General features: G+C 39.4%; 3 protein-coding genes across 4 annotated transcripts in view; 1 reads left to right on the forward strand and 2 right to left on the reverse strand.

Moving 5' to 3' along the window:
* The window catches only part of igsf9b (immunoglobulin superfamily, member 9b), a 54319-nt gene extending 45225 nt beyond the window's left edge, over positions 1–9094 (forward strand). Inside the window, exons 9-22 of the mRNA XM_067393488.1 lie at positions 571–713; positions 802–942; positions 1066–1182; positions 1333–1483; positions 1584–1695; positions 1782–1957; positions 2220–2458; positions 2559–2643; positions 2892–3062; positions 3502–3538; positions 3699–7133; positions 7277–7452; positions 7575–7778; positions 8087–9094. Coding sequence (XP_067249589.1) covers positions 571–713; positions 802–942; positions 1066–1182; positions 1333–1483; positions 1584–1695; positions 1782–1957; positions 2220–2458; positions 2559–2643; positions 2892–3062; positions 3502–3538; positions 3699–7133; positions 7277–7452; positions 7575–7765 — 5174 coding nt within the window. The 3' untranslated portion in view covers positions 7766–7778; positions 8087–9094. The remainder of the gene's footprint in view (positions 1–570; positions 714–801; positions 943–1065; positions 1183–1332; positions 1484–1583; positions 1696–1781; positions 1958–2219; positions 2459–2558; positions 2644–2891; positions 3063–3501; positions 3539–3698; positions 7134–7276; positions 7453–7574; positions 7779–8086) is intronic.
* A 415-nt stretch (positions 9095–9509) lies between these two features.
* On the reverse strand, positions 9510–12112 carry gatd3l (glutamine amidotransferase class 1 domain containing 3, like). Its single transcript, XM_067393489.1, has 7 exons — positions 11899–12112; positions 11758–11810; positions 11136–11249; positions 10834–10965; positions 10289–10381; positions 9829–9994; positions 9510–9644 (listed from the first exon to the last, which is right to left on the reverse strand). The coding sequence occupies exons 1-7, from the start codon at positions 12016–12018 to the stop codon at positions 9510–9512; spliced, it is 813 nt and encodes a 270-aa protein (XP_067249590.1). The 5' UTR covers positions 12019–12112.
* Positions 12113–12918: 806 nt separating this feature from the next.
* On the reverse strand, positions 12919–20198 carry LOC137026823 (coiled-coil domain-containing protein 74A). Of its 2 annotated transcripts, none has more exons than XM_067394348.1 (8): positions 20047–20198; positions 19378–19664; positions 17036–17080; positions 16791–16872; positions 16548–16710; positions 16377–16477; positions 13532–13588; positions 12919–13454 (listed from the first exon to the last, which is right to left on the reverse strand). In XM_067394348.1, the coding sequence occupies exons 2-8, from the start codon at positions 19655–19657 to the stop codon at positions 13316–13318; spliced, it is 867 nt and encodes a 288-aa protein (XP_067250449.1). In that variant the 5' UTR covers positions 19658–19664; positions 20047–20198; the 3' UTR covers positions 12919–13315. The 2 variants fall into 2 exon arrangements, with proteins under 2 accessions (XP_067250449.1, XP_067250448.1); XM_067394347.1 differs by having other exon boundaries at positions 19925–20198.
* Between the last annotated feature and the right edge of the window lie 63 nt (positions 20199–20261).

The raw sequence follows: 20261 nt of genomic DNA on the forward strand, positions 1-20261 counted from the left end.
TTTTTCTCAGAATTGTGAGATATAAACTCACAATTGCTAGTTATAAAGTCAAAATTGCTAATTATAAAGTCAGAATTGGGAGATATAAACTTGCAATTGCGTGTTATAATGTCCAATGGTGAGGGGAAATTATTGTTTTTCTCAGAAGAGCATATATCTCGTAATTCTGACTTTATAGCTCTCAATTGAGTTGATATCTCGCGATTCTGAGAAAAAGAACTGTGAGATATAAAGTCAGAATTTCATGATTAAAAACTCGCATTGAATTGTGATTCTGACTTTATATATCGCAATTCTGACTATAACTCGCAATTGCAAGTTTAAATCTGAGGAAAAAAAGGTCAGGATTGTGAGATAAAAAGTCACAATTACCTTTTTTATTTTTTTATTCAGTGACAGAAACAAGCTTCTATATGCAAAAATGTGAAAAATAATGTGTTTTTTAAACATTCAAGCATGAAAACCAATTCTAGAGGATCCCCCAAAACAAAAACAAGACTTTGAAAAAGGGCGTAATAATAGGTCCCCTTTAATACAAATGAGCCTGATAAAAACCTGATTTTCTTAAAGATCCTGCACGAGTGGTTCGGATGCCCCGCGAGACTTATCTTCCCGTGGGAATGGGAGGAAAGATCATATGCCCAGTTCAAGCCGAGCCCCCTGTGCTGTATGTTAATTGGACCAAAGATGGAGCTTCCCTGGACCTGGAGCAGGTACTTTATGAGTGTGTATATCATCAAGCATCTTATTTCACTGTGCCCCAAATTACATCAATTTATATCCTTCATCTTGATTTGTCAGTATCCTGGATGGATGGTCAACTCAGAGGGCTCAGTGTTCATAACTGCAGCAAATGATGATGCAGTGGGCATGTACACCTGTACAGCCTATAACAGTTATGGGACCATGGGCCAATCAGAACCTACCAAAGTTATCCTGAAGGTGAACACCATATGTGTAGAAGAAAAATAATTTGATACATCACCACATAGTGAAATTCATTATTAATGACTGAACTGACATCGAGTTACTGACAACTTATTTGCAATTTGGTGATGTCCATAGGACCCTCCTTCCTTCCGTGTCTCGCCCCGTGCTGAGTACCTACAAGAAGTAGGTCGGGAGCTGGTTATACCCTGTCAATCTGAGGGAGACCCCGCCCCTAACATCACATGGATTAAAGTAAGTTTGTTTTTTTGTTTTTAATCCCCAAAAGCCTTCAGATGACCATGATTATTTAAATGTGTGTTATTTAAATGTGCATTTAAATGCTAATCTGCTAAAATAAAATCAGATACTGTATATACTAACAGACTTTCACATCTGCTGTAGGTTGGTCCTGCCCCTCGCACTCCGTTTACAGTCCTGTCCAATGGCTCTCTGGTCCTGCGTCCACTCAGTAAGGACCACCAGGGGGCGTGGGAGTGTCGTGCCACCAACCGTGTGGCCACTGTCAGTGTGGCAACCATGATTTTAGTTCTAGGTAAGAGGAACAGGGATGCCTGTAAAAAATAACCCTAATTTACTTAATGAAAAACAATTGAGACAGAAAACAAATATATTATCTGCTCCGTTTTCTTCAGGCACAAGTCCCCATGCTGTTACCTCTGTGTCTGTGGATCCAGGGATTAGTCAGGCCAATGTGTCCTGGGAGCCAGGCTTTGATGGAGGATACACTCAGAGATTTACTGTTTGGTAAGTGACCTCAAACTAAATGCATGAGCAACACTAGATTTTTGACAAATCTTGCAATGTAATGTAATCTAATATCTTTTTATCAGGATAAAGCCAACTGTGAGAGGCAAGCATGAATGGGCTTCGATCCCTGTGCCAACAACCAAAACCTCCTTGCTGGTGACGGGTCTGCAAGCTTTCACTAGTTACCAGTTCAGCGTTCTTGCCCAAAACAAGTTGGGCTCTGGCCCTTTCAGTGAGATTGTCACAATTACAACAATGGGTGAGCACTTATATATATACACACATAACTTACAAATCATGCACTTAATGAGGTCATCCATTAGCACCACACATACAGACACATATATACATGGTAAGATTTAGACTGTCTATAGTTACTTTAACAGATCTGTATTCCCTTATTTGATTCAAAGTATTCCCTGGTGGACTTTAAAGTTATTCCATACCTATGGTCCAAGATATATGATGTAGCATGATATGATGTAGGTAAGGTAAATCCTTATATGTTATTTCCATTGCAGCACCTCCAACAGAAGCTCCCACAATGGTAACCACCATTGTGGTGTTGCCCCCTCCCACCTTGCTGTCAGCCAATCGTACATCACTAGGTGTTTTGCTGCAATGGCTGTCACCTCTAGAAGAGTCTCCTCCATTAACTTCCTTTGTACTTCAAGCGAAGCGGGGAAAGGGAGAGTGGGTCACTATAGACAGAGAGATTGCTGTCAACGTGACAGAATTGATTGTACAGGGACTTGTTAAGGTAAAACGTGTGAAATATTGGGAAAATGGCAGCTTGGTGTTGAATGTCGCTATTCGTTTTCACTTGATGGTTCATTTTCTCTCTTCATTTATTTCCACAGGACTCCAACTATGAGTTGCGTCTTCTGTCTCGCAGAGACAAACTGGTTAGTGTGCCCAGTGACTCAGTTTTCATCTCTACTGAAGGTGAGGCTAAATCAGAAATCAATATTTTGACTTACAATTGACAAATCTCAGGCTTTTTGAAAGAGTTTTTTCCTATGAGGTTTAGAAAAACTACAGATTTAATAAATATATTTGAATATTAATGATTTAATATGATAAATAGAAAGTTAAAGAAGTCAGAAATGTCATATTGTTATATATTATTGATGTTTAATTGTTTATTGATTTATTATATTATTAGAAGGTAACATATATTGTGTGGCTTTTAGGAATGGAGATGTATCCAGCAGCACCCAGTCTATTGGCTTTTGTTCCTGAGCCTCTGCTGGCTGGTGTGATTGGGGGTGTGTGTTTCCTGTTTGTTGCCATCATCCTTTCTCTGGTGACAGCCTGTGTTATGAACAACAGAAGGGGACAACGGCGAAGAAAAAAGAGAGATGGTAAAAGCAGTGATGAAGATTGCAGGGTCATTGTTATGATTTTGAATATGACATTTTTGTTGAACAAAGACACCACTATAAAAACTTTTTTAATCATTTTGCATGCTTTTGAAGTAATTTGGGGCTGCAACATTCAGATACATGGGTTGTGTACTTAAGTCTTGAACAAATGTTTATGTAGTGACTGTTTTAACTCTTCATTATGTCCGTTCCATAAGGCCTTTGATGCATTATCAATCGCTATGACCATATAGACATTTAATGCCTCAAAGTCTGATAGATGACACATTTGAAATGATGTATTTCTCAGCCATCAGTGGTATTGTCATGCATGGCATCTCTGTTTCTGTTGAGGCTGCTTTTGTTTTTGTCTCTTTGTCATCTTATGACTCTTTATCTGTGGCATGATATGAACTTTGCACCCTCCCCACCATTTCAGATATCCCCTCTGCCTTCCAGAAGAGTTCGTCTCCACAGTAAGTGTCCATCTTTGCTATGCATGTATCGTTGCTATGCTTCTCCATCTTTGTCACTGTACTACAATGGGTTTTTGAAATGGCATCCCAAAGGGATGCATTTGTTTCAAACATCTAATTTTTCCTGCCCTTAATGTTCACTTGTCTTCTCTTTCCTCAGAGCTCACTCGCCTTCTGACAGTCCCGACAGTGTGCTGAAGTTAAAACTGTGCCCTCCTTTAAACTTCTTCCCCAACTCATCCTCTTCTGATCGTTCCGACCGTTCCTCCTTTGAAAAAGGCAGCCGCAGTGAGTACCAAGATCAGAGAAAGCAGCTCCTGTCCTCATCCTCTCCACCTCCACGCTACACCCTGTGTGAGAGCCACTTTGGTGGATCACCCTCACCCACATCTGCTATTGAGTCCATATCCAGAAGTCCTGATGGTCGCTTTGTTATCCAACCTGATCTAGAAAACTCCACACCAACCCACATAAAAAAGAACCTCAAAAAAGAGTTCCCACAATCGCCTGGTAGAGGGAGTAACAATGGATCTTTTAAAGAGTCCAACAAATCAGATCCTGTAAGTTCAGAGAGGGATGAACAGAGAGAGATGCTGTCAGCATTGACTGTGACTCCAGACCCAGAGAGACCCCATCACTCCCCTGGCAGGGTGAAGGCAATGGCCAGAAACTTCTCCCGTCATGGCTGTTTCTACTCTGATGATGAGCAGGGCTGCTCTGAGACCTTGTTGGAGAAGGCCAGCTTTTATTCAGACTGCAGCGAAAAGAGAGCAAGTGACTCACTAAAAAAATACCGGAGTGCCAGTCATAGGGAGGACATATTCCCTAGCTTATCCAGGAGAGCCCGAGCTTTGGAGAGAGAGAGGCTGCTTAACCAGGCACGTTACCAGCCCATTATTGGTGACAGCCAGCTGACAGAGCATAGCACTATGGTAACTCAACTGGATGGTGAAAGAGAGGGGGACAACTTAAGCAAATGTTTAAAGCTGGTGAAGGAACGTGAGCAAATGGAGAGGGAATTAGAACACTATACAGCCAGCCGTAGGGCACAGGCACATGAGCAAGAACAGAGGCGGGCCAAGTCTGCAAGTCCCTTAAGAAAATGGACAGGTGTTGAGTCTGAAGACCCTATTTGGAAGCCCCAAAACATCCATTTACGACAAAAAAACAGACCCAGCAGCCTGGCCCAGCATGTATCAGACTATAGGAGGGGCTGTTATTTTGGCAACACCAGCAGTCCCATGGAAAGACTTCCTTCCGCTTCTTCCTCATACATCCAGTGGGACATAAGCCCTGTGACATCCCCCACTAGTCTGGTGCCAGTGCAGAGCCGTTCTGAAGGGAACACACCTCATTCACTCTACCCTCACACACGTCAACAGGGCATTGCCAATTTAGAAGATTCATTGGCAGCAGATGTCTCTCGTTCACCTGACACACAATATACCTCTCTCTCACTTTTCTCTCCAACCAGGGACAAACCCTCTTCTAGTAAAACCAACCTAAGTGGGGCATGGGCTAGACACCCGAAAAGTCACCTGAAAGAGGAGCAAGAGCTGCCCAACAGGACTGTAGTTCAGGAAAGTTGGTTGCAAGAAAGAAAAATGGAAAAAGAGGCTCCAGCATTTAGATCAGCATCCCCTGCTCCCTTGAGTCCTCAACCATATGAGCTGCACCAAGAGGTGGCAGCAAGAGATAGAGATACTGGTCCTAACCCACATTATCTTGATCCCAGGTCTCAAAGTGTTACAGACACGGAGGAACTAAGGACTGTTCAAAAAGACAATCTGAGTCGTAATCCATCAGGTTGCTCTACATTGCCCTACGATCATCAGAAATCAGGAGCAAAGGAAAAAGTGATGGCGATAGTGAGTGATGATTTCAGCTCCATATTGCCTTACAATGAGCAAGAGAAAGAGGGTATCAGGGCTCGATCCCGAAAGAGTGACAAATGTGTCTTCAGTGAAAGCCCTAGTCGAATATCACCCCTGACCCTGTTGGAAAATGAGGCAGAAAGTGATCAGTCAAATTTATCAAGAATGTCAGAATTAATGAAAGCTAAGCTTGCTCCCCAACCAGCCCGGATGTCCCCACTGCAGACCAGCACTATCCTGGAATACCTGAGTCTTCCAGGTTTCATTGAAATGAGTGTAGATGATCCTGTAGAAGTGACTGAGCCTTCTGAATCTGTTGAACCCAGTGTTGAGCCAGAAACTAGGACACTGTTAAGAGATGAGCCTGATGTTGTACCTAAAATTTGGGAAAAACATGATCAGGAGCACTCTGGGACCAATATTAGTCATCACAGTGGGGCTGTTCATGACCACAGCACCCTGAACTTAACAGTGGGACACCATGAACCTGGAAGTATTCAGATTTCTGAACCTTGTTCACAATTAGAGGTACGAGATACACATGTTAAATCAGGCACCTCAGACACAATCAAGAAAGGTTTCTCACCATCTAAAGAAAAGGAAAAGAGTTCTAACCCTTTGGTTTCTCAGAGTTTAGGGCCTCAAAAACAAGAATTTACACAGCATGGTCCAGCACATACATTAATCAACACAGCTAAAAGCATGGCAGCAATTGTTTCCAAATGTCCAGACTATATATCTGAACAATATCAAAGATCTCAAACTCAGGCTGACCGGACAAACATGATACCCTCACGGCTCTATCCAGGTCCTATGCCTTTCATGAAGAAATCAATTAGCATTGGTCCCTGTAGGACCCTCTCTGGAGTCGGGCAACCACGTCCATTCCTTAAGAAGTCCATTAGTTTAGGTTCTAAATGGGAACATTTTGAAAATCCAAGAACTTATATATCTGAGACTTGTTACAGAGATAAATTTCCCAATCCAGATATAAGGCTCAAATCATACAGTCTGGGTCGTACCCCTGCACGCTACTATCCCATGTCTGGCCCATCATGGCGAGGGTCTGTGCCCTTTCAACCTCCTACCACCTACAGTCTAGAGAGACATAGGCATATTGAGAGATCTGACATGACACCTCCCTACCACACACCTGTTCCCTCAGTCCCAGATCCACCACAACACATGGAATCGTCCCTTCCTTCCAGGCGGGACTCAGATCCACGTCGACAGGCAGCAGTCTTTCCAGATTCCTCTAGGTGGCCTCTGTCTTATCAGGAAACACTTAGGTCAGTTCAGCATAAGTATGTCCCACAAGAACCTCCTCAACCTTTTGTTCCAACCAGGTCAGTGGCCAGGGTGGACTACCTGCATCCTGCAGAACCCAGAAGGTGTCCACCAAGGCCTTTCCTCCCCAGAGGTTACAGCTGGCCCTCACCATATCATACATCCTTCCCCCTACGAGAGCAAGACTTTTCAAGGGAGGTGGACAAAGGAGTTAGGGGCAGTACAGAGACAGAAGGCCGGGATATAAGAGGTGATGGGGGCAGAGCCAGTTACGCCAGCCAGAGCAGTGGAAGGGGTAGCGTGGGACCATATGGACACGGGCACCTACGCCAGTCTCTCTCTATCACTCCAACCTTACTCAGCTCACCAGAGACCACCGAGGAGAGCGAGAGGCACAGGGCAGATAAAGACCTGAGAGAACGGAGGTCCAAAAGGTGAAGCTGATACACATATACATGAGGCCAGACCTCAGCACAGACAAACTAGTATAGTTCCCAATGTCTTTTGTTTTGTACACATTTATATCACTGTCATTTTCTACATATCTCACTGTGTAATGTTGCATGTGTGTGTGTAGAAGAAATACCTCAGTAGATGAGAGTTATGAATGGGATGCTGCGGAATACTCTGTGGATCACGACATCCTGGAGGCCATGAAAATGGAGCGGCCCCATGCAGGCTTTGGGCGAGGCAGGGAATTTAGGCAAGATCGCCCCCGCTCCACCGCTGGCCTCCAGGACTTCCCGAGTAAACGTAAGAACTTCAAATCTTTGAACTTGTCTGTTTATTTCCCACACCAAATATAATGGCAATTGAAGATTCCCCTGAACTTTACCCTTCCTCCACCTCCTCCTACTCATTTCCTCTCCTTTCAGGCCTGTACTCCATCAGCCCTCCCTTAGTGTCCCAGCCTCCTCAGCACCGGTATGGTCGTTCCCTCAGTGAGGCACGCTTCAATGCCCTGCGACAGGAGTTCCAGGAGTACCGCAGAGCCCAGGAATCCTACTCCCGAGACCCCTGCACCCCCCCTGACCCAGACTCTGATTCCAGCTCCGCATTGCTCTGAGAACCTTACCTTGGTCCGTTGCCTCCCTTTAATCCCTTTGGCCTCTCCGTATTGAAGTTTAACTTGTTTTTAACTCAGGCTTTCTGCAAAATATTTCCCTTTGTAGGGACAAATGTCCACAGCACCGATGTTTGCCTTACAGTACATTTTGACTGTACAAATTTCTGAAAAGTGATATATTTACATTTAGCCTCAAGAACAGGATTATGCTTGGAACATTTTATAAAATTATTCCCATGTTAAATTCAAAGTTTTAAACCCAAAGTTTTATTTGGTTCTTATGCAGGAAACTAACTACAATCCCTGTATTTATATTTTCAGAGCATCCCAAGGAAGAAGACAAATTGGTTTTGAGTACAAACCTAACAAATCCCGAGAAAGCAAAGGATCCAGACTTGAATATCCTTGACCAGCTTTGATGTATATTCATTATTGTCATTATGCTGTAAAGCTGCGTTCAGTTCCTACTGTTTTTTCCAAACTTGAAATATGTACAGTATAAGGAATGTAGTTTTTGTATGGCTGTCTTTCGTTCGCTTTGTATTTACCTGTTCTCATCAATCCCAGATTGCACTTCTGTCTGTCTAGACTAAAAAATGAAGTACACTTTTATAGAAAAGAAGAAAAAACTCATTAGAAGTAAGATTGTTTTGATACAGGTTTTGTAAATAAAATTAATATCCATTGTGGATAATGGTCACTCTGGAAAATAACTCCACTTTCAAAGGGTTTTGTTACATCAGCCAAACCAAAACAACAGTACAGCATAAAGTTTGCTTTGACAATCAGATACTGCAGCCAAGGAAATTTATATTTCAAGCAACTGAAATGTATAATTGTTTTATTTTACATATACATGAGTATATGTATATATGAATATAATGTTGTTGTGTATGTTTATCATCTGTATATTTGAGCACCATTCATCTTGAAACTTAATTAATTTTAAACCCTTTGTCATTGTAATTTAAAGCAAAAATTCAGTGCCAACATATAGTTAAGAGCTTAACCGCCTTAACTCTCGAATCAAACTCTCCTCCCAATTTATTTGTATTCTTTACATTAATTAACTTTCCCAAACAGAAACATTTTTGCAGCCAGCTCACTTAATCTTCTGTATTTGTTTTACTTTAATGCAAAGAATTGTGGATGTATAAAATGGCTGAAACAAAAACATAGATGCACATGGATCTTGGCATACATCTATCACTCTGTCAGTCTGTGCTTATTGTAAATATATATATTTTTTAAATTGTTTTTTTCTTTTTTTAAATTTTGTACAAATATTCATAAATGTTTTGAGAAAACATTGATCTATCTTATATTTAAGATGCTGCTGTAGATTTTTGTAATACATTTAAAGTTTTTTTGACTCTTGCGAATAATTTTGATGTTTTGTAAAAAAAAAAAAAAAAGTTTTATATATATGTTCTTATATTTGTTTTTTTGTATATATATAAATGTTGTCACTCATTTTTGTATGATTTGTAAAATAAAATGTTCCACTGAAATGTTATGCTTGTGAGATGTTTCTGTGAACAATCATCTACTTAAAATAAAAATAAAATGTATATGGTTTGGCTACATTATCACCATTGCTATAGGCTATACAATACATAGTACAACACAAGAGCTGCATTGCATGCTTTTATTTATTTACTCTCTGTATGTCCACATAATAGCGGATTCAGGTCAACCCAAAGTTAAGTGTGAAAGCCTTCTAGCGTCTTGCATCACACAAGAATCACTTGGCAGTCATACGCATGACATGCTTGACCATGTTCCCGATGCCATCAAAGATGTAATGGTAGTGGTAGTCAGTCTCCCACATGAAGGTTGGAGTGCTGATCACCTTGTTTTTCTCGTCCACATAGGCCTCGTGAGATGCGCAGTTAAGGGAAAAATTATTGTCATGACATCAAGTTGACACATTTGGAGATGCAATGAGTTTGTGCCTCATTTAAAGGCATGGTTTAAAGTTTCATATGAATAATGCTTTTGGCAAACATGTTAAAAATGACAAAAACTCATCTCTAGAAAACTTTGTCTCAATGAAAGGATATGTAGGGTTCACGGTTGTTGTGGCGGGCCCCCATGCTCTTAACCGCCTGCACCATGTTGGTGTTGGGCCAGCGGCCCCAGCGGCTGCTCTCATCACGTTCGTAACCCATTGTGACTTCTAGACTCGGCAGCACTCGGCACGCCAGGAGAGGAGCCATGCTGGACAGACTGAGCCAAAGAGAGCCGGATTCAGGTCAGTTGACAAATGTTTAAACAACTGAACTGTGGAGACCACTATTTTACATTTTTGTCAATTAATACAGCATTTGTCATAACAATTTGAGAGAAAAATGTAGATGAAGGAAATCTGACCCCCTATACAAAAGAGTTTGTGATCAGTGTCACTAATTTGATCTAGAAATGGTGTGGAATCCTAAATAGTTCTCATTCACCTCTCTTTTTGTACTATATACAAGGATTAAATTCAGATATTCACAGTTTTAATATTTTATAGTCTGGTACCCAATGGGCTTGCGAGCGCGGTGGAAGTCCTTCAGAACTCTTTCCACGTCATTATTCAGCTTGCAGTCTTTACCGTCTTTGCTGAAGGTGGACCTGTAAAAGTCAGCAGAAATATGAGGAAAAAAATGACCTTTTAGCAAAAAACAACCTGCTTGTATTTCTGCAGCTCATATCAAGCAAACACGTCTTGGAACCTTGAAGGAACTGTCTCAAATGATATCAAATCATGAGTATATAAATGTGCTGAAGTGTGATTAGGGCTCAGACGTGGATTAGTCTCATCCATCGCCTGTATTTCCGCTCAGACTTAACTATTTGTTTGCCAATAATGAAACATGATAAGAAGATTTTCGCTCCAGGAATAGTGATTGAATCTGTGGTAACTAACAGTGAAGCAGCCAATCCACATGTCTTCTGAGGGTCATCAAAGTTTAAATATGTGCAGATGGTCACTTCTTTTGGGATGCATTTGCATTGATTTCAAAAACATTTTTTTTTGCATTAGTATTGACCCTATTTATCAACTATAAGACTGTCTCTCTCACAGGTTCTTGACTATTCCGTGGCCTCCAGGAAAGATGACCGCATCAAAGCTGTTGGCGTCCAGTTTGGACAGATCGTTCATCTGCATCATGCCCTGACCGTGGCTGAATCGTGCAGACTCCATCATCATGTTCCTGCCGAGAGGGAACGGTTTGTTATCAGATGTGAATGGTTACTATGTTCATATTTCAAAGAATACCATGATGTTTCCATAGTAAGTTTTTTGTTATATTTTCACAAGATAAGTGAGATATGCAGAATGGTATTATGAAAGGTATTATTGAATGATATATTTCATTTCTACCTGTTGTCACCTGAAGAGGGCTGCATCTTCATGTGGTCCATGACGTGCATCTGCTGCTGGTTTGGAGCAAAGATCTGAAAACGGGCTCCATTACGGCTCAAGTGGTACATGGTGCTTTAAAGAGAGACAGCAGTATGTATGCATTACACCTCTCTAGAATACTTGATGCTGATTGGTCAATAGGTCAACATTTTTTATGCTCAGAAGCTGAACTTTACATTTGACCAGGTAACTAGTTACCACTTTGTTTCACACGTCACCATTTCTTCTCACATAAATTGCTTAAATTAATATTTCATGTCCATTTATTTATTTATGTTGTAAGTAGTCTTCTAATAAGAAGGATGTGAAGTCATTATCTCTAAATAAACCCCTTCTGGTTGAAGTCCTGATGACCCTGTGATAATGACCAGGTGACTGTACATTATCCCTTACATAATAACCCTAACACAGATCCATACACTATAAAGATATAAATAGGTTTAATTTGTTGACATTAGTTAACTAAAACATTTAATAATCTTAGTTAATGTTAATTTAACTTAAACTGTTTGTTACTGTAAATGTAGCTTGTTTTAAGGATGTTTTAGGAAGACCGAATGAAGTTTTGAAGTATACTCACTATGCAGCCTCATGGATGTCAGTCCCGTCCCACCAACCGCAGCCTGAGAAAACCTTCAAGAGCAGATCCAGTCACATGCAGAACCAAACAGAAACTCAATGCCGTGTCAGTTTACGTGCGTGTGGCATTTTGTATTCTTACCACAGCTATGTTGGTGTTGCCCCAGTTCCCCCAGTCTCCCCCATGATGCACCAGGCAGGCAGGTTGGCGCACCAGCATCGCTGCGGCCTGCTTGGCGAGGAATGCCCGTGATGCCAACATGATCACACTGCTGAGTTTCCAACACAGAGATCAACTGAAAGAGAGAGTCGTGCAAACTGAACTCAACGAGTCCAATCCTGCTGCAGAGGAAGCCCAGCTCTTTTATACGAATGTTGCATGTGGGACGTCACTCTGTAAGCTATGTTTCTGAGAAGATTAGATACTTTGTCTGAACAACCCTTTTCCTTTCTTCATTGCTTATCTAATAATACCTTCCTCAATTATCTTATTACCTTAAGTCATTTGGTCAACACCCTTGATGCTTTGCTGGGGCTGCCGGCATTTACCTGCATTTACCTCCTTAAACAGCCCATCTGACCCGTCGTCTCACTCGCTGTACCACAGGTGTTTATTAGTTTCTGGGTTTAATTATAATCAATTCTGAAGATGCCTACAGTCTTGTACATTTATGTCCCCACAAAGATAGTAATACCAGTCATTTTTGAACTTTTTTGCTCCCCATGAGGAAAACTGTGATGTTTTTTAATATGTAAAATTGCAGAACATTTTCTGTGATGGGTAGGTTTAGGGCATAGAATACACCATTTGTACAGTATAAAAATCATTATGTCAATGCAAAGTCCACATAAGACATGGAAACCCAACATTTAATTGAATTGAACTGGGTTGAGTTGAATGAGATAGTGTCCTCTAAAACCCATTAGTTAATAAGGCTCTTAAACACAGTAATACTATGTGGTGTCTGCAGGGATCCCGGGCAGCGATCCAACGGGTAGTAGTAGCCATCAGTTAGAGATCCTACAGGACACACAATGAAAAAATAAACACTGCAGTCCAGGAATAGGCCCCAACTCTCTGACCTTTGGTGCAAACACCCTCAGATTCCTTAAGAACAGTTCAGAAACAAGAAAACACGGCATAAAATGTTGCTGGTGCATTTATTTAAAGAGACACGTTATCAAGGAAATGTCACACTTCAAATCAAGGTAAAAGTTATTAGAAGAGATTTGATGTATATATTGTCTGTTTCTCTCTGAGTTTACAGATCTTCCTGTAGAAGGACAGGCAGCTTAGCTCTCGTCTCATCTTTGACATTTGGCTGCTTCTCTGGAAAGATTCTTATTTAGTTCATTAGAGACTCAAACATGATCAGCGGCCGCTCATGTGTCGGTCTATGTTGTGAGGGAAAATACCTATTTTTTGACCTTCCCTCTAGAGAGAGTGACATAAAAAACAGACCACGATACTGTATATGTTTGAGCATTTTCATGAGTGAACATGATGGCACAATGAAAGAAGTGTGTAAAGGTCACTTTCCACTTCATTAGCAGCAGTGTCAAGAGTTCACAGTTCTTCTGAGACGCATTCTGTGCACGTCTTGCGCTCTCCTCTGCCGCTCTGACATGGTGCTGCTTGAATTGCGTTTGATGGCTGGCAGAATCACAGTTTCTCCTCTACCGGCTTGACTCGAGTACCTGGGGTGAAAATTTTAAAAAAGTGTTTAGGATCGTTTCAGATTGTCTGTGGTGATATAATAGAAAAGTCAACTTACTGTTTGTTTGGCAGTGGTTTGAGAGGTAGTTTTGGTAAATGCTCGAAAACTTCACCCCTAAAAGAGAATCAAAATATGCAAATGATTTTACAGATTGATTCTGTATAGGTAGAATTATATTATGATATAATTAAATGTGAATCTTACAAGAACATGTCCAGGTCAAATTTCAACCAAAGAAGAAAATTATTTTTGATAAACTAAAAAGCCTGTTTTAGGAGCATTTTTTTTTTTTTTTTCATTATTATTTTTCATGACATTTATTATTATCAAAGTCATAGTATGCATTAATTATAGTTCCAACTGTGCTTTACAATTTAAATGATTATTTAAAAAAAAAAAAGTCATCTGAGATTATGCAAAATATTTTTTTTAGATTTTTTTTAAGAAATTATTTTTAAAAACATATATATATATATATATATATATATATATATATATATATATATATATATATATATATATATATATATATATATATATATACTACCGTTCAAAAGTTTGGGGTCAGTAAGATTTTTTTGTAATGTTTTAAAAGAAGTATCTTCTGCTCACCAAGCCTGCATTTATTTGATTAAAAATACAAACAAAAACATAATATTGTGAAATATTATTCCAATTTAAAACATCTGTTTTCTATGTCAATTTACAGTAAAGTGTAATTTATTCCTGTGATCAAAGCTGAATTTTCAGCATCATTAATCCAGTATTCAGTGTCACATGATCCTTCAGAAATAAATCTAATATGATGATTTGATGCTCAAGAAACATTTCTTTTTATCATAAATGTTGAAAACAGTTATTTACATTTTTATTTCATGATGCTATGATGAATAGAAAGTTCAAAAGAACAGCATTTGTCTGAAATCTAAATCTTTTGGAACATTAAACACTACCATTCAAAAGTTTGGGGTCAGTAAGAATTTTACTTTTATTTTTGGGGGATAGAAATAAAATTAATCAATACTTTTATTCATCAAGGATGAGTTAAACTAAAAGTTACAGTAAAGACAATTATAAAGTTAGAAAATATTCAATTTAAATAAATGCTGTTCTTTTGAACTTCTATTTATGGAAGAATTTTGGAAAAAATTTGTACGCATCTGTTTTCAACATTGATAATAATAATGAAAGTTTCTTGAGCATCAAATCAGCATATTAGAATGATTTCTGAAGGATCATGTGACACTGAAGACTGGATTAATGATGCTGAAAATTCAGCTTTGATCACAGGAATAAATTACACTTTACTGTATATTGACATAGAAAACAGCTGTTTTAAATTGGAATAATATTTCACAATATTACTGTTTTTGTTTGTATTTTTAATCAAATAAATGCAGGCTTGGTGAGCAGAAGATACTTCCTTTAAAACATTAAAAAATCTTACATAACCGAGAGAATGCTTAAGGTATTTTGACATAAAAAGCGCAAGTAAACACGAAAGAGGAATCAATTCAGTGTTAGTGCTTCGGGTGTGTGGGCTGTGCGCACAGATAACAGCGCACAAGTCCCAATTTTCAGCTCTTTTTCCACGTTTAAAATAATTTGAATGTGATAACTTGCAAGACAATACTTGTCCAAATAATGAAATTTCACTCTATAATGGTTAAACTTAGCAGTTAATCTGGTAAGTATGTTGAACCAAAACATTTAAAGAGAATTTCTTGACAATTAAAAGTGTTATATAGCCCACTGAATCATTCTCAGACTTAATGCTGACAACAATGGAAGCACTTTGGATCATTTAGTGATGAGGGATTTTTTGCTAGACAAAGAGCAGGAGAAATACCAAGCGAGTGTCTCAGAGCCAGCAAAAGCTATGAAAAGAGTGACTGTTTATCTCACAGAGTAAGATGCAGCCTGCAGAAATGACATGGATGGTTGTTGTTCTCACTGGAACTACCTACTGTAGCCAAAGCACAATGAAGTCAGTTAGCCATTTCCAAAGCCCATTTTTACAAAATATAGATTCTGGGAATCAATCATTTTGGATCTAACAGCATCCAAAATGTTCTGGTGTTGCTAGAGGAGGAGTACAGTGAGAAGTGCCTGGTTCCCACAGTAAAGTTCAGTGGTAGTAAAGGGATGTATGAGTGCTGAAGGTGTGAGGGAGTTGTGTTTTATCAATGCTGTCATGAATTCCCACCACTGTGTAATTTAATACACAAACTTGACACAGAAGAGGTTACTCTTTCCTCGTTTCCTGCATTGTTGGGCATTTTTTCAACATGACAATGAGGATATGCATTCTCCCAAGGTGAAAAACCTTCTGTGGACGTGTATTGCACTCAATCTTAACACTCTTGAGCGCCTGCGGGGGATTCTGTAGAGACGAGTTGAGCAACACTCCCCATTAAAGATCAGGGCATTTAAGGAGCTCATCATCCAGGAGTTCAACAGGACAGATGTGACAATTTGTCATGAACTTGTACACTGCGTGCCAAGAAGGGTCAGAGCAGTATATTCAAATTTATGGAGGGCATACTAAGCACTAGAATATTATACTTTTGTTGAATTAAATCTAGGGTGTACTCATTTCTGCAATCCTTAATTTAAACAATAAGTGGATAATTTACTTATTTTATGACTATTAGTGAGATATATTTCTCAGTTTTTATTAAGTATATGTTTAATACATTTTAGATTTGCCATCTTTCCATGAATTGTATAAATGATCATAAAGAAAATACATCTTTTGTATTTGTTCAGAGGGGCTGAACTCATTTATGCTGTGCACTGTATATATCATTTCTTATTTCTTTCTTTAGATTTTAGGATTAAATGTGACCAGGATATTTCTTGACAGTTTCCCTGAGCTTTACTCTGCAGAGTAATCGTGCACCTGCTGTTGTCGCAGAGGCAGGCCGTTGCGAGAGAGAAAACTTCAGCAGATGATTTGCTTTTAGAGGCGATGTCTCTGAGGAGCGTCTTGATCCGCAGCAGCTGAGTGAAGGAACATGAGCGTCAAGTGTGAATACATGAATGAGAACAGACAAGAAGAAGCGCTCCTGACCTCCTGATACTGTGAGGTGTTGGCGTGATAGAGCTGCCGGATGATGACCTCACACTCCTTCAGCGTGGGGGTTCGGGGATGCTGGGAGGGACTGCAGGTGATCCTGAGCGGCAGCAGCGATGTGACTGCGCCTCCTCCTCCCGCCCCGGACGCCTCCTCTGAACTGGAGCGGGTCACAGCAGGAGAATGTGTGATTTATTTGGTTAAGTGAGGTCAGATAATCAGAGATGACGCAGTACATACCTGAGGAATCCACACTGGGAGTTCTTCCCGGTTGAACCGTCGCTGCAGGATTTTGAGGAATGACTGTTGGACCATATGGACTCTGTGTGGATCACACGGCTGTCAGTTCGCAGTAAACAACAATACAGTTTAAGCAATAATGAATAAATTAGATCTTTACAGATTAATAAAGAAAATTCAGCATCATTAGAAGTGACTATATGAATATGGTTATGAAAAATGAGGCTTGATAAAACACATCCTACCTTTTGGAGAATTTTCATGTTCCATAACCATCTGATACTGCAGTTCTGTAAAAGAAAAACTTAACTGTTTATATTTGAATGCTGGCTCAGTATTGGCCAAGGCTGATCATGTGATGCTGATGCAGGAGCCAATAATGAGTCAGCGTTCTGACGTAGAACCTGGAAGCGCTGGACATAAACAACGTATGAGAATGACACAGAAGAGAAGATATTGTTGAATAAAGTCGTAATTTTTGTTTTGTTTTGCGCACAAAAGGTATTCTTGTTGCTTCATAAAATTAAGGTTGAACCACTGCGGTCACGTCGACTGTTTTAACGATGTCTTTAGTGCCTTTCTGGACCTTGAAAGTTCTGATTTTATTGCTGCCTATGGACGAGTCAAATACTGTACCTCTTGGATTTCATCAAAAATATCTTAATTTGTGTTCTGAAGATGAACGAAGGTCTTACAGCTGTGGAACGACATGAGGGTGAGTAATAAATGACAGAAATTTAATTTGTGGGTGAACTAACCCTTTAATGGATGGTTCTGGCCCTTGATTCTGATTGGTTGAGCCACGTTCAAAACCGTTGTAAAATTCCCGAAAACATACAGCTGACCGCATTACATAAGTATTGATGCGCCTCTGAGCACATCTGTCTTAGCAACCACTCTTAGCAATGTAAACATGTTTGTTCTCAACTGATTTTGTTCAGTTAAGCTTACTGCATTATGTAAAAGAGTATTGTGAGAGAGATATCAAGTGACCTTCAGGTCAGTCCTATGTTCATAATTAAAAAAAAACAGTTTGAATGTCCACGCGATCTTGTCCTTTTTAACATTTAATGGATTTCCCGTGCCATGCTGACACTGACAGCGCTAGTCAAAGCATTTGTCATTTGCGTCTTGTTCCGTTCAAGTTTCAATATAAAAGTCTTTGCGACTTAGTGACTATTTTTTCCAGCGGAAGGAAAGCTTTTAATGATTTTACTTCATTAAAGTTGCATTGATATAAATATTGATATAAATTTACTGTAAACCATGGCTTTTTGGGGCTTATTGCTTTAAAGGTGCCCTAGAATCAAAATTTGAATTTACCTTGGCATCGTTAAATAACAAGAGTATGGAAAAGACATACAATGAGTTTCAAACCCCATTGTTTCCTCCTTCTTATGTAAATCTCATTTGTTTAAAAGACTTCCGGAAAACACGCAGATCTCAACATAACCCCGATTGTTACGTAACAGTCGGGATCATTAATATGTATGACCCCAATATTTGCATATGCCAGCCCATGATCAAGGCATTAGACAAGGAAAGGCAGTATTCACGGCTGGATCTGTGCACAGACAAGGTAAGCAAGCAAGAACAACAGCGAAAAATAGCAGATGGAGCAATAATAACTGACATGATCCATAATATTATGATATTTTTAGTGATATTTGTAAATTGTCTTTCTAAATGTTTCATTAGCATGTTGCTAATATACTGTTAAATGTGGTTAAAGTTACCATCGTTTCTTACTGTATTCACGGAGACAAGAGCCGTCGCTATTTTCATTTTTAAACACTTGCAGTCTGTATAATTCATAAACACAACTTCATTCTTTATAAATCTCTCCAACAGTGTAGCATTAGCCGTTAGCCACAGAGCATATAGCCTCAAACTCATACAGAATCAAACGTAAACATCAAAATAAATACTTTACTCACATAATTCTAAGCATGCATACAGCATGCATGACGAACATCTTGTAAAGATCCATTTGAGGGTTATATTAGCTGTGTGAACTTTGTAAATGCACTGTAATATAGTCAAGAGCTCGTGTGGCAGGGAGCAGGCAAATTAAAGGGGCGGCGCGCTTCCAAAATCAGTGTATAGTTAATGATGCCCCAAAATAGGCAGTTAAAAGAATTAATTTAAAAAAATCTATGGGGTATTTTGAGCTGAAACTTCACAAACACATTCAGGAGACACCTTAGACTTATATTACATCTTGTGAAAAAGCATTCTTGGGCACCTTTAATTTGTGTTCTGAAGGTGAACGAAGATCTTAACGGTGTGGAACGACATGAGGGTGAGTAATTAATGACAGAAATTTCATTTCTGGGTGAACTAACCATTTAAAACAGAAGTAAGTTAGTCTTATCAGTATTTATACATGCATATCAAACTCAATATTTCAACTGTTATGGAAAAAAAATCACATTGACCATTTTAACTACTTGATTATGGCAACTTTTGCCCTGGTACTTTCTCCCTTATGTGGTGGGAAAAAAATTTAAACAAAAACAATGTTTTGAAAAATTACACATTTTCAGCTTTATTTATGCAAAAGCTAAAGCAGAAAGCAATGGCCCACCTTTATTAACACGCTTCAGATCTTCCATTTCTGCATGCAGTCTCTCCAGTGTGTCTTTATGCTGTTGTTGGAGGAACAGAATATCTTTCTCCAGAGAGGCGATGCGTGTGTCTGTCCTGGGCTGAACCTGAGCAGCTGCTTTGGGGCTCCTGATGTCCACAGGTGGAGATCTGACCATATAGTCACTAGACAGAAGTCTGGGGTATCTCACCCTGTCCAGATCTCGAACCCTGGACCAGCTGGGCAGGTTTCGCAGGGGTGGCAAATTACTGGTGGACATGGTGCTACTGGAATATTATATTAATAATTAATGGATGTTGGCCTCATGTCCTCTGTTCATAAAAAATAATATGGAGCTAAATGCACCTGCGTTTTAAGCCAAATGCATCCGTACGGCACATTTTAAAGCTGGAACTTATTTATATAGTCATTTTATCTCAAAAAGGTAATTTATCACATGGTAATAAAGTTCATTTACAGCTTAATTTTGTTAAAATGTAACGTTAGGTACATACTATGGGTCTGCCCTCATTAACATACAGCATACCTCATTTCCATAAGCGATATTCCGTCAGCCATCATTTACTAATCATATGATCGAAATAAACCATCTTCTATCAACAATTAACCAACTTTAAACGAGTATATATCAAAATTAAGGTCATTTACGTCGTTTCAGCTGAAATGCCGGTGAGAGACGCGTGATGTCGCTTCCTGAATGAATCAAACGTCGCTATGACCACCGCGCGTTTCGATTTCGTCGTGCACACGCACTGAGGAAACAAACATGCACACACACGCACACATTATTTTGACTCCGTTTTTTTCTTTATTTTCCATGTATTTAAGTAAACGCATTTTTAAATGAAACACAGAAAGGAAAT

The sequence above is a fragment of the Chanodichthys erythropterus genome, chromosome 9 (genome assembly GCF_024489055.1).
Source record: "Chanodichthys erythropterus isolate Z2021 chromosome 9, ASM2448905v1, whole genome shotgun sequence".
NCBI lineage: Eukaryota > Metazoa > Chordata > Actinopteri > Cypriniformes > Xenocyprididae > Chanodichthys > Chanodichthys erythropterus.

Coding starts and splice junctions, on each gene's coding strand:
- gatd3l (XM_067393489.1), bottom strand. CDS start 12,018: ATGTTGGCATCACGGGCATTCCTCGCCAAGCAGGCCGCAGCGATGCTG. Junction 10,966..11,135: donor CCCTCTTCAGGTGACAACAG/GTAGAAATGAAA, acceptor CCCTCTCGGCAG/GAACATGATGATGGAGTCTG. Junction 9,995..10,288: donor CGCGCTCGCAAGCCCATTGG/GTACCAGACTAT, acceptor TCTTTGGCTCAG/TCTGTCCAGCATGGCTCCTC.
- LOC137026823 (XM_067394347.1), bottom strand. CDS start 19,959: ATGATGGCTGACGGAATATCGCTTATGGAAATGAG. Junction 17,081..19,377: donor TCTGAAGCGTGTTAATAAAG/GTGGGCCATTGC, acceptor TTTCTTTTACAG/AACTGCAGTATCAGATGGTT. Junction 16,478..16,547: donor ACACCTCACAGTATCAGGAG/GTCAGGAGCGCT, acceptor TCCTTCACTCAG/CTGCTGCGGATCAAGACGCT.